The following is a 15,056-nucleotide window of genomic DNA, read 5'->3' on the forward strand; positions in this document are numbered from 1 at the left end:
GAGTTTATTATTATCTTTTAAATTAACAATAGAGAGGTTGAGGCAGACGTTTTAAACGTGTAGGACGGACGTTCGGTGCCGCTTTCCAGTAAGCCTAGAAGTTTGACGATGGTGTTTGGAATGTCGAGCGTGATTCCACCGACTATCCAAACACCATTGTCAAACTTTTAGGCTTATGGGAAAGCGGCACCGAACGTCCGACCTACACGTTTACACGTCTGCCTCAACCTCTCTAATATAAATTATTATTCATTTGGCCATTGGCCAATATAAATAATTCAGTATATTTGAGATAGGAATTTATTATTGTCACGGAATACCTTTAACACGCACTAGGGAGCATCTCTCTGGTACTGTACTTGTTATCCTGTTTCCATGACGATTTGGCTCTTCTCGCTTGACAAACTGCCAACCCTGGTCTAGAATAAATGGCCAAAAACAAGTTATCCTTTACACTCAAAGTTCGATAAGGACTGAATAAAGCATTTTAATGCAGCTGAGTACAGTAAAATTCCAATTATGCAATTGCCCTCCGACCTTGTTAATAAAAAGACACGCATTTATATGAACTGTATATGCACGAGTACTGTACTATTTTTTAATGTAGACCAGGGGTGTCCAACCCGCGGCCCAATAAACGTGTAAACAAAACCGACAAATTTTTATTTTATTTCACCGGCATAAACTAAAAAAAAGGTTTCACAATGCCGTAAATCTTTATATATTTTATTTTTGAGTGGAAAGGAAATATCTTCAAATACTTGGAAATGTGTGAATGAGGAAGGAATACTAAATAAAGCTAAAGTTGAACTCAAAGAATTATAGTCCCAAATTCGGGGAAAGGCCAAAAAATAAAAAGTAGCGAGAAAGCTTAGACTTTGTTATGCAAATATGGACCCTTAATTTTCCAACCTTCCTCACTTCTTTATCTTTTGTCCTTTCCTCCCCCCCGAATTTGGGTCTATTATCCTTTATTTAGTATTCCTTCCAGCGTTGCATGACTTGGCTACTTTGCGCCACTTTTGGGCTACATATTATTTATAAATATATTAGTCAAATAAAAACGCACTTTAAAATGTTTTTTCGTTATTTTTATTAGAGACCCAAATAAAACAAAATATTTTTTTTCAAATAAATTTTTGTTTGTATCCTTTGTAATAAATGAATTTATCTATTTCTAAGTAAAAATTGAAAGTGTCTGTAAAAGTAATTTTTTAAAATATCCTTTTTCGTGATAAAGATTTAATACTTATTACTATAATCTAGACATGTTAATCCTTAAATATACAAATATATTTAAGGATTAACATGTCTAGATTGGGCCACAAGTACATATAATATACAATGTGGCCCAGAGAAACAAAAAGGTTGGACACCCTTGATGTAGACAATACTATTTATTTGTAGTTAAATTTTCAGTGTTTATTTACACAATTATGTATACTAAATTAATATGGTGTATAGATAGGGGAAAAATTGACTATATTAAGCAAAAATGAATAAATTCCAATTAGAACAATGGAGTTTCTGCATTGTTTCGTTTGTTCTGCACCATTTTTCGTTTTTATTTTATACTTCCAAATATCTGGTTAATTAAGTTTATCTATTTTAGCTTAAGATATTTGGTTATTTAATCCTCCTTCTCTACTGAATGTTTCAACGCCTTAACACTTAAATATAACCGGCCTGCTTATTAATGAAAAACTAAATAATCCTTTCAGATTGTAAACAATTTTTTAATTCGAATTTACGCAGTAGGCATTCTTTAAATATTGTATGAAATCTCCACTGACGAAAATCAATTGGGGACAGACATTCCACATCACAATCAGAACTAGCATATGCTACTTTCCTCTTCGTTAATCTACAGAATACATTTTATCAGCCCAAAATCTACCGGTAGTTTGTTGAGGTTTGTGTAATGCTTTGAGTATGATCCTGTAGATTAGTATGTATTTAACCTCGATATTAAATTCGTGCAGATATCTATTGTCCAGGGCTTAAATAATTATTCCATATTATTTAAGTAATATGGAATAAAAACATAACTGCAATCCAATGTTGAACAACCAGTCTGTCACAGAAAAAGTCTACATAATGTCATTGGTTTAACTTGCTTTTGTTTAGTCTTAATACATGCACCAATGACATTAGGTGGTCTAATTTTTAATTTAAGCTGGATTTGGCTTTTAATTGGCCATCACTGTTCATGTGAAAAATGAATTTAAGATATTTACAATCTGTAATGCATTTCCAGTTTACTTAAAATTTTAATTAAAAACCCACACATACTTTTTTTCCATTTATTTATTGCCAAGTTTCAATAAAAAATTTTATCTAGTCTGTTTGGCCTTCCCCAGCATTTAATTTCTTCAAGAACGATTTCTTCTTCTGCTCCACTCTATTTTTACGTTCTGACAGTGTCATCTTAGCCCGATTCCATCTAAGTAAAATAAAAGTTATATTTTCATTACAATTAGAATCTAAAAAACAAATTGATTCTTTTGAAGTTTTGCATAAATAACTTAAATAATAACCAATTATTTTTGAAAAAATTTAAAAGAGCTACTTTAATTTCATAGCTATATATATATTTATTATTTTTATTGTTATTATAATAGCAAATAATTAATTATCTACATTCAATTCATTGCAGAAATAATTTCGGTTATTACAAATTAAATCTTTCAATTAAATTTTCAATTAAAATTATTAAACCAAAAGTATTGCACCAAAGAAATTAATCAAAATTTTGTTAGGAAAGCTGTCAAATTAACTATGCTTCAAATTAATTGTCACACATTTAATTATATTTCTTAAATACCATAATGGCATTTCTCTTAAAAACTAAATTTCCAGATGATGAAAAACTGGAAGGAATAACTTCATAAACTTTTTTTTACTAAGTACAAAGCTCTAATCAATAAAAGAATGTGTGATATACCCCACATCCAACCCTTCGATTTATACTGTATTTGAAATTTCACAATTTCAATTTTAAAACAGTCAGATAGTGAAAAAATTTTATCCAGCATGATAGTATTTCATTTTAACATGGTATTTTAAAACACACTCCAGTATTTATTTTTTATTACTTTATTTTAAAATTAATGCTTAGGTTTACACTAACCATTATAATATTAAACCAAAATAATCACTAATTAATCAGGCTACTACTTTGCTTTTAATAATAATTAGATTTTAAGTAATTTAATAATAGAGGTATAATTTGGTAATACCTCTTTTACTTAATATCTATTAAAATAATAACGATAATCACATCATGCCAGAAACTATACAACACATTACTTCTGGTTGCAAGCTCTTGGATAGAATCAAGTAGCAAATATAATACACCAAGAGCTTGCAAACAAACACAAATTATTAGACATCCACAAACCATACTACAAATACATTCCACAGACACTATTGGAAAACAACCACAAAATGTATTACGACAAAGCCATAATCACAGATGAAACTATTTACCACAACAGACCAGACCTCACACTCATTGACAAACACAATAAAATCACATATATTGTAGACATACCTGTTCCAAACACACACAATATACAAAACACATTCACTGAAAAAATTAGCAAGTACACAGAACTTGCCCAGGAAATAAGGCATCTACGGAGGATGGAAAGGGTGCTTATTGTACCTGTCGTTCTCTCCTGTACAGGTGTGATACCATTCATTCATTATTTTATTGTATATATATATATACAGACCGGCCCCGCTTTGGTAAATTACCGGTTGTACACACAGAAATTACAATGCTCAGGTATAGATGTTGTACACATAACTCTAATGATGAAGAATTAAAAGAACATAAGAAATAAAATACATAAAATAGTACATCAATAACATGAAAATCAAAATAAAAACAAAACAAGTTAACTGATCTATATACAACTATGTACAAATTCATGACAAGCTGCTGTTAGTATTGAAAAACATGTAAAGTTCACCATTATTATCAAATACATATACTCGATTATACAATANTGCCAGGCGGCAGAAAGCATATATATAATTATAATAAACTTACAATAAATTAAGTTAATATATAATTATATATACAGTAGCTAATTTATATATAATTAATATATAATTATATGTACAGTACCTAATTTATATATAATTTATATATAATACTAAACAGACGATAGCAAACTCAATTTAGCCGCTCCGTAGCGTGGCGCAGGGTCGGAGGAAAGTAGTTCGGCTGCTCATCCACTATTGGTCCAGACTCTATCAATCTTGTCGCGAAACGACGTTATGGGAGGTATGTTTTACGAGAGTTTGTACAATTTTTTCGTTACGTTATAGGAATTGTCGTTATTAGAACGTACGTTATAGGGGGGTCGACTGTATATATATATACAGACCGGCCCCGCTTTGGTAAATTACCGGTTGTACACACAGAAATTACAATGCTCAGGTATAGATGTTGTACACATAACTCTAATGATGAAGAATTAAAAGAACATAAGAAATAAAATACATAAAATAGTACATCAATAACATGAAAATCAAAATAAAAACAAAACAAACTAACTGATCTATATACAAATTCCTGACAAGTTGCTGTTAGTATGGAAAAACATGTAAAATTCACCATTATTATCAAATATATATACTTGATTATACAATACATATGACACAATAAACAAGTACAATAATCAGCAACTTGCCAATCAGAGAGAAATACTTGACATTAAAAGTGTGTCATTGACACCAAAGTACAAACAATAAAGGAAATTCAAAGTATGCTAAGTACATACAATTTATATGACAAAATGGATGGTCCTTGGTAACAATTATTAGAAAGAACTAAGATCATTAATTAAAATTATACAAGAATCAATTATTATACAACGATATTCATTTTACAGTTCCAAAATACAAATGTCAGATCACAATCTCCAGACACCAGTTAATCCTTGAGTTGTGAAGTAGCCTTGCAGATCACTGTATTATGTAGTCAGTTCTTTGTTGGAATTTAGTTTTTTCTCTTAGATACACTGGACAAGTTTTATCCATTGTGTTGTGACAATTCTGTACTCTGTTTTCTCAAGCAGTTAGCACACTTCGGTGAGTCATGTTTGTTTTGACAATCTTTATTTAAATGATTTCCATTACAATGCTACACACATTTTCTTTTAAAGAACAATTTTTCGCAAAATGTCCAAATGATAAACAGCGATAGCACTGTGTTATAGGGAGAAAGTCAAAGACAGGACAGGTTGTCCAAAGAAGATGGATTTTTCCTGCTTTTATCATACTTTCTCTAATTTGTGGATACTTCAAGAATCCAGGAAATATGATTTTCATTTTTTTGGTTAAGTGGAAGCCTTATGTTAACATTTTCAATAAAAGTGCATTCAGTGTAGGTGGGAAAAATGTACGGGTTTTGCTCAAAAATGTCTAAAGCAAGATCCTCTTTATTAATGGTTTTCAGAACGGAAGCAATTTTGACTAATGGTAGTCTCTTTTTTGACAAATGTGATACTAAACCTGGAATTTGTTCAACATTCTCTTTAAAGTAGTTTATCTCATTCTTATGGTTTAAATCTACTGCAATTCCACTATTCCTAATTTTTCTTATTCAACATATGCCTATGCCAAGCTTATCAGGTCTCACGTTATTAGTTAAAGTACTTTTCGTTTCATCAGAAGTGGCTCTATTATTATCACTATACATATTGATTGGTCAAGATGATCCGGATAATCGAGCCGGAAAAATCGGGATTTTCAAAAACGTGTAAAATCATCCAATCTTAACAAACTTGATATATTCTTGATCAGTAAGAAAACTGCTTTCCAAAAATGTATAACAACCCTGACAAATTATAAGAATTATAGCAAAAAACTTTGAAAAATACAAAAGCTAAAATATTCACTAGCAGTCTCTCAGGATCCAGCACCCTCTCCCAGGTATGATACCCCCACACACTACACAAAAGCCTGGAAACATTACAATTCAATAGAAATACATACATCACACTACAGAAGGCCACTATATTGAATACATGGAATATATTGTTAGAAATTTCCTGAATACACACACACACACACTGACACACTTATTTAATGTTAGTTTTTGGTTGCTATGCCTTGACTCTGGTCCGGCATAGTACACAGCCACCAGTGTGAATTGAGTATAACCCACTAATAATAATAATTTTACCTCTTTTTAACAACTGTCTTCTCAGGCTGCGGTTTTCTTTCTGGATCAGCTCTGATAGAAGCATGAGCCTTCTTATAGATGTCTTCCAACTGATTTAGAAATATAAAAGCTTTAAATTTTTTAAAACTCAAATACAATAGTTTGATTAATTAATTTTATTATAATTTAATGAGAGAGCAATTTCTTAACTCATAAACTAATAGTATTTGTTATTAAACTAAAATTTTAAATTAGGATTATATCAATTGGGAACATAAAGATTAAATACACTATCTACCAGAATATAAATTTTAAATTAACAAGAGATACAAGTTAAGAAAAATTTACTTCATCAGCTGTAATTCCCAGTTTGATATATTGAGAAAACTGCTTTTTATATGCTTCTTCATCTTCTTCCATTAATATTCGCATATAATCTGCAACGTGTTGTCCAAAAATATGTTTGCGATGGACATCAGGGCTAAACTCTTTAGTCTCACTATCATAACCAGGAAATCGTTTATTGCTGGAAAGAAAAAAAAAAAATTTATGATATATTCAAACTAATTTAAATTTCAGTAAAGAATAAAGAAAAAAAAATTAATGAAAAAATAAAAAATACTGTCATATGAAACAAAAATTTTTAACATACAGACCCATCAAATCAGTCTGAAATTTTCTTATACAGTATTTTCCTTTATTTCAGTTTTAATTGCTATCAAATCCAGTTTCTAGTTTCATTAGTATTCATAGTTTAATAAAATGAAATTATTTTATTAAACTATGAATTGGATTTGATAGCAATTGCTACTTTTTTGTACTCAGAGATTGCACTTTCTTCATAACATTTTTATTGAACATGACTACATACTGCACATACTAATATATATGTACAGTACATATATAATACACAAGTTAAGCATTAATCATCATATAATGATAACTGATAAAGTTCAATAAAACATGTATATCATTAAAATTGTGAATAAATAATGTATTAATACAAAATATATGTAACAATATTAATTAAACAATACCTGTGGGGAATATCAATTCCACCATCTACAGCGCCTTTCATTGCTCCAAAAACACGAGCTCCTGTAGTGGTACGAGCAAGTCCAACATCTAGATAAGCACGGAAAGCACCTGGTTGTCCTTCAATATCTTCAACGTTATATTCTTCTCCTGTAACATCTACACAACCAGCATATATTTCATCTAATCCAAATTTTTTAAGAAGCTAGAAGAAAATTAAACAAACAAAGCAATTATGAAGAAAGATAAAAAATTCTCAGAAATTGTGGAATATATTTAAATGATTTAATCTATAATAAACAGTAGCAAAAGCAACAATATTACAATACAATTTAATACAGTCAAACCTTGGGTTACGAATGCCCGTTTACAAACAAAATTTTGAATGCCATATTTTCTCAAATTGCCAAGTTTCCAAACAAACCAACTGGCAAAAACTGCCTAAAGATGGTAAACTTCGTATACTTCCCGTGTTAAAGAAATGCTGAAGTTAGGTGGTGCCAAGATCACCTTATGTCACATAGCAAATCACGATGTTGCTATTTAAATTACATTTCAACATGCATGTAGAAAAGATATATTTCCATTTTCCTTTACACATCAAATTAATAAAAACTGCATTAATTGACATTCATGTAATATAAATAGCATTTGAGCTTAAGTTAAATTTAACTACAAAAATATACTAATATAATATCAATACAGTGGAACCTTGGTATACGTCCAATTCGGAATAGGTCCTGTTTGGATGAAACAAATTTTGCTCGGTATACGACTTTTGTTTGGTATACAACTTAATTCAATTATACACGTCATCTATGAACAAGTAGCACTATCGGTGTACTAGACCAGACTAGATGTTTGCAATGCCACGGTTTATAACTTTGTTAAATTTCTTCTGATTTTAATTTGTAAGTAACATTTTATTATTTTTATTAATCATGAATTGCAAAAAGACAACAGAAAAATAAAAAATGACTAGAATCACAATGGAACTGAAAAAAGAGAATGTTGAGAAATATGAAGGTGGCATGCATGTTCGAGATTTAACTGTTGCATACTGTATTCCGAGAACGATGATATCGACAATTGTGAAAAATAAAGACATTATTAAATCTGCTAACGTTTCGAAAGGAGTTAAATCAATTTCTAAATAGAGATCGAAGACATCAGATCATGTTGAGAAATTGCTTTTGCTTTGGATAACTGAAAAACAGCATGCTGGCGACAGCATATCAGAAGAAATTATTTGCAAGAAAGCTAAAAGAATACATGCTGATCTCATGAAAAAATCAAGTAGGAACTAGCGAGGAAAGCGAGATGTTTAAAGCCAGCCATTTTTTTTACATGAGAACAGATTAATCATTTTTACATTACTTCTTATGGAAAAGGCTGGTTTGGTATACATCTTATTCAGTATAAGTCCAAACACCAGGAATGGATTAAGGTCGTATACCGAGGTTCACTGTATTTATTAATACTAGATAACCAGTTAATTAAACTAAAACTAATAATTAAAACTGATCTTTACATTAAAACAAACTAAAAATAAGATAAATTAAGTTGAAATCAAATCAATTGAAAAACAATATTTTGAAGTGTTGATAAAGTACTTGTTATTGATCTTGATAGATTTGGTTACATTTCATCTTGGCAGTTGGAGTTGGGTCTATTTATAGTACTTTTGTAAAGTGTCAGTTTTGGTTACCAGTGGGGAACATTTTGCTTTTAATAATACTATATATATAGAATAAATACAGGTAGATATAAATAAAGTAATATAATATAGCCTTTATAGGCATTTTATGGTTTAGCCTGTTCCTGACCCCAAAATAAAGTCTTTTTTAGTTGTATTTCATGCATAATAATGTCTACAAATGCAATTAATATATTATAGCATACCAATTAATACAGCTAAGGTAAAAAACAGGTTTTGTTTTGGGTGTCAGGAATGGATTAATCCATTTTATGTTGTTTCTTATGGAAAAATTTGTATTGATTTGAGAACAAATTGGTCTCCAAACAACTTTTAGAAATGAATTAAGTTAGTACACCAAGGTTTGACTGTAATTCTATGACAATTTATAGCATTCATGATTTTGAAAATCTAAAGAATAAAATATGAAATAAATACAAGTTACTGTGTATATCTACAGTTGTGCGCAAAAGTTTAAGACCAGCAGCCAATTTTTTGTATTTTAAAACATAGCATCATTTACACAGAATATTGCATCATTTTATGTGTTGAATGCATCAGACACTTTTGACTGCTATAAATAACCACCCCATTTCATTCATCGCCATTGTTTTGTGGATTTAACCATAGAGGTGCTGTTTTTTAATCACTGTAATGGTAAAAAGCCATCACCTACTGTTGCAAAAAGGGCAGAAATAGTGGCCCTGCATAAAGTTGGCTTTTCTGAACATGAAATAGCTAAAAGGGTACAGTACATGTGAGCAAGACTGCTGTTCATCAAACTGTCAGTAAATTTAACAATTCAGGAAAATACACAGACCTGAAGAGAAGTGGTCACCCAAGAAAAATGAGTGCTCATGATGATCATGTGATCCAAAGGATGGTAGTGAAGTCTCCAACAACCTCCAGCAAGAAGCTTAAACATACTCTGGCTGCAAAGGGCACAAACATCAGTTTGAGTACTATTTCAAGACATTTGACCAAAGATTTTGCTTTATTATTCTACAAACTAGCTAGGAACCTCAACTTACCCAAACATGAAAAAGAAACGACTGATTTTTCGCCCAGAAACATAACTAGACAGTACAACAGTGTAATTTTCTGATGAGTCAAGTATCCAGCAATTTTCTGCTCATGCTAGAAGTGTTCGCCGCCCAATGGGAAGGAGATATGAGAAAAGATATATGAGTCCAATCATGAAACCTCATCCAAGCCAGATGATATGGGGTGCAATGTCTGTGTCTGGTACTGCTGCTCTATTTCCTGTTGCCTAAAACCACTATGAATGGAAGTCAGAATTCAGGTGATTGACTGGCCAAGTAAGAGCCCATATTTGAACCCAATTGAGAATCTGTGGTGTACTTTAAAAAATAAAGTGGCAGAAAAGCAACCATCAAATGCTACGGAACTTGTTTAAGTCAAAGAATGTCTGGTGCATAGAGATTTCTCAAGCCTACTGTCATTCTCTGATCTATAATATGCCTAACAGGATTGCAGCAGTGATTAAAAACAAAGGAGGTGCTAAAAAATACTGGGTTTAATTTCAATTCTTCAATAAAAATACTTGTAAGTCCATTTTGTTCTTTTATGGGTGGTCTTAAACTTTTGCACACGACTGTAAAAATTAAATCAATGAAACAGATGAGTACAATATATAATTTTAAAAGTAAAATAGATTCAAAATTAGAAAGAAGTCTTGGGTAGATATCAAATGTTCTTTAATTCAATTCCAAAAGTACATAGATTTATGACTTGACAATCAAATCTTTTCAGGCATTACTTCACTTATTTCATATTAATATATGACAGTTTATTCATGCCCAATACAATTAACATTTTTTGGAAAAATAATACTTCATAATTATGTTTTTCAGTTATTTTTAAGCATTTTATTATAAAGATTTGTCACAAACTTAATGTTTCATTAAATTTAAAAATACAATTATAAATAATTCAATCTTTAAGTATTAAAAAAATCATAAATTATAATGAGCAAGAAATAATTTTGAAAACTGGAAGAATGAATTTAATCTGGAAACATTTTAAAATCAGTTATGAAAATTTACAGGGGAAAAATTAACTCCATGTATTTCTTAATGTGTATTTCTATTATTTGGTATACAGTAGAAATTGTTAATCTAGAAAATGTATGCTTAATAAGTGAATGCTGATATTATTATTTTTAAAATAATAAAAGGTTGAAAAAATTTGAGACAATTCTTTCATCTTTTGACTGTATATATATACAATCAAATCCTTCTATAGCAAGATTTAGCAGAATAAAAAAATTATTATTGTAGAGAGATTTATTGTTATAGTAAGTTTTTTAAAAGTATCCCCTTCCTCATCATCATTGGTCTATAAACAGGGTTATTTCTACAGTTACATCTATATATATAACCCATTCAACAGGTGTCTGTCCTTCCTTCCGTCCGTCCGTCCCGTAACCGTTTGATAACCGACACTAGAGGCGCCCTTATCGTGTGTCATATTTCAAACATTCAAATTAAATTAACAATTTTAATTATTATTTAAATTAACAATATAAATTATTATTATTCATTTGGCAAATAAATTATTATTTGGTCAATATAACAATATAAATAATTCAGTATATTTGTAATAGGAATTTATTATTGTCACGGAATGCATGTAATGTTCACTAGGGGGCGAATAACGAAAAACCGGATAGGTTTGAATCACTACGTAAGACGATAAGGTTTGAAATAGTTAAGGTAATACAGTATAAGGTAATATTTTAATATTAATTAACCCATTCAACGGGTAATGGCTATTTGTAAATAACGCCCACTAGGGGGCGTCCCAGGCTACTAGTAATGTTAGAACAGATAAAGTATTATTAGTCTCCTCAAGTACAAGATTTAAGTGGTTTCATTGCATATTATTGTGAGATAGCAGAAATTCTTATATTAGAAATAGTCTTTAATAATAACATTTCGTGAATTACGCAACAATTGTTGTTCTTAGCTACCTGAGAAAGTCTCCCGTTACATTTTCTCGTGAACTATTAACCTCTGCATGGCCGAAATCGTCCGTGAATATCACCAGAGACGGCCTAAAGAGTTAGTCGCCGTTTTAGTCCTCGGAGAGGAAAGAAGTCGTCCTCCCTTCAATCATCATCCATCTAATCGTCACCGAATTAATCGTCGCCCATAGGATAACCTTTTTTTTGTGTGTGTGTGTGTGTGTTAGTGCACGATCGCCTGAATAACTAAAAATACCCAACAGAACTGGATACCTCCTGAAAAAACCCATAAGATGATCTTGTTCTCCAATTCAACAAGACCCGATCGGGATATCTATTACCAAAGGTATTTATCACCCCGTGAATCGTATGTGAACTCTCTCTCTCCGCGACAACAATTTATTCAATAGATTTTTAAATAAACCATTGTTAATTGTTAAATGTATCTGAGTCACTTCCCATGTTGTTTCTCAAACTGACATTACAAATCCATCTGACCACGTATGGGACCGCTCACGCGACAGCATGACGTAATCGCCGCATCAGTTTCCGTGTTCCGAGAAACACGATGGTGTCAATCCTGACAGGGTACCAAAGAGGTGCAGACCCGAAAGGTCACATTATCTCTAAGTGTATGTTAAACATCAAAATCCAAAACTTGTGAATTCAAATCTTCCTATAAAACATGAACTAAGTAAAACTAAAACTAATTCTAAAATATAATTTCTTAAGGAGAACACTTTTTGTATTTATTTTAATAAGTACAATAAAAAAATGTATTGCAGTAGAGGACAATGTTAAACTGAAGGAAGTTTTACATTAAGCTAATAGGAATTATGTAGAAAACTATTTATCATTATGAAGGGATTTACTGTTATATGAATAATCTCTGAACAAAGATTTGACTATCAAATTTTCCACTTTTTCCAAATGTAACAGAAGATAAAGTTACACATAACTAGAGTTTATCTATGTGAAAGAAAGTAAAAATGTGATAGGACATATTTTGTATTAGACAGTGCTATGAACTGTTGGCAAGCTTTGCATTCTTTTGGTCATAGGTCAAATTTTTTTTTGTCTGCTATGTCTGATTGGCATGTCTCCTCACATTCTTATTTTCTGTGTGTTACAATTAGCTCTATAATTCAGTGTACCCAATTAAAATGTCTATACATGGAAAATTCATTTCTGAAAATTTAGTTAACAGTACTTAAGCAAATAACTATTTATCAAAATAATAGTCACATTACAGAAAATTTAATAAAAAATGTCTTATATTCTACTGATAACAAATCAAATACAATACAACAAAACAACATTAAAACATATTTTTCAGCATGTTTATTGACATTCAACTGCTTACCTACTAAAACCATCAACTGTTTTAATATATAAGCAGTTAAACATCAATAAAAATTGTATTATCTACTTTTATGAATTAAAGATTAAAATATCACTTACTCTTCTAGCTAACAGAAGTCCAGTGCAATAAGCAGATGCATAATTAGTCAACCCAACCTTCACGCCATATCTTGGGAGTTCGTGAGCATAAGCTGCACACACAATGACATCTCCTTCGATTCTGGCATAGGCTATCTGTTAATATACCAGAAAATTTTAATTACACATAAGCCAAGCTTGACATATAGTAATAAGTTGATTAATAATAAAGATATTATGTAATTTACTCTTAAGGCAGGTAGTTAAATCATCACAGTGCATTAAATTTAATAATTAGAAATTAATTTAGAATAGTCTGGAAGAAAATTTCAATTCCAGACTACTGTGCAGATTCAAAATTATAATAATTATCAATCAATTTCTTTAAACAGACTTAAAATTTCAGTTTCAAAATATTTTTCTGACTTATTATATAAAGCTATGATACAACTGGATTAAAAAAAAAATTACCTGGCATATAATGTCCTTATTAGTAAAACGAACAATCATACGATATTTTGGAGTATTGTATTTATTTTTATCCTGAACCACCAGCCGGCGACGAGCATAATAATCAGTTTTTCCCTCTGAAATTTTTTTGTTTTAAATTTCACACCAAAGAAAATATTTCATTACTATTAAATATGGCAAAAAGTTACATATTTAATACTTACCTCTTCTCCTACGAAATTTTACTTGAAACCGCTTAAAATAAGCCTTATTCTTCACAACTTTTACAAATCCCTAAAATTGAAAATTTTAACTAATAACTAAAAAATAGTTTAAGAGATTTATAAAATGTGTTTATATACAAAAAAATTTGTTTTTCATGAAAACTGAAGTGGTAAAAGTATAAAAGAATTTTCCAGTACTAAATGCTAATGCTTGAAAATTTTACATATATATTTAATACAATTATGCCTAATTGTTTTTGTCTGGAAAAAATCAATTCTTACATAATTTGTTTTGACCTAATGCATTTCATGAAACTTGCCTTTTAAACATTTCCATTTCATTTATTTTCAAGAAAAATATTCACTCTCACCTTATCAAAAAAACTGCTATTTAAACAATTATAAAAGTTGCATTTAATGCTGCTGTTCACATGTGTTCAAACAAATTAAGATTTAGCATAAAAAACAATTTCATAAACAATTTACTTTTTCACGTAAATTGTTTTTATGATTTATTTGAACACATCTAGCTACAATTAGTCTTTAACCTTATCCTGTCTTGGCTGTTTCAAAAATTTAGCTTGATTTGTTTCTATAACTACATTTCTCTCATTTGAAATATTTTTGTATGTACAGTAGATCTTCCTATAAAACCGTTTCCTATAGTTATGATTCCTATAAAAATTGTGGCAGTATCCGTAAACAATGGTAAAAATAACTCCTATAATACGTAAAACGTCATCGGGCAGCTGAACTACTTTCCCACCGTCCGTAGCGCCACGCTACGGATGTTTAGGCGGATAAATTGAGTTTAGTATCATCTGTTCATATAATTATATATAAATTAGGTACTGTACATATAATTATATATTAATTATATATAAATTAGGTACTGTATATATAATTATATATTAACTTAATTTATTGTAACTTTATTATAATTAAATATATATTTTTCGCCGTCTAGCGTCACGCTACGGCGAGTTAGGCGACCTATCGTCTGTTTAGTACTGTAATTTTATACATTTCTTGTGAAAGAAACATTTC

At 30.2% G+C, this 15,056-nt stretch overlaps 1 protein-coding gene across 1 annotated transcript in view; it reads right to left on the reverse strand.

Moving 5' to 3' along the window:
• Positions 1–2,289: 2,289 nt before the first annotated feature.
• Positions 2,290–15,056, reverse strand: part of LOC111639546 (60S ribosomal protein L5-A-like) — a 22,517-nt gene continuing 9,750 nt past the window's right edge. Inside the window, exons 2-8 of the mRNA XM_023385432.1 lie at positions 14,010–14,079; positions 13,807–13,922; positions 13,357–13,491; positions 7,216–7,418; positions 6,527–6,704; positions 6,200–6,288; positions 2,290–2,443 (exon numbers count right to left, since the gene is read on the reverse strand). Of these exons, the coding sequence (XP_023241200.1) occupies positions 2,338–2,443; positions 6,200–6,288; positions 6,527–6,704; positions 7,216–7,418; positions 13,357–13,491; positions 13,807–13,922; positions 14,010–14,079 (897 nt within the window). The 3' untranslated portion in view covers positions 2,290–2,337. The remainder of the gene's footprint in view (positions 2,444–6,199; positions 6,289–6,526; positions 6,705–7,215; positions 7,419–13,356; positions 13,492–13,806; positions 13,923–14,009; positions 14,080–15,056) is intronic.

This window comes from Centruroides sculpturatus, unplaced genomic scaffold (genome assembly GCF_000671375.1).
Source record: "Centruroides sculpturatus isolate CEXI.00-Female unplaced genomic scaffold, Cexi_2.0 scaffold1262, whole genome shotgun sequence".
NCBI classification, from domain to species: Eukaryota; Metazoa; Arthropoda; class Arachnida; order Scorpiones; family Buthidae; genus Centruroides; species Centruroides sculpturatus.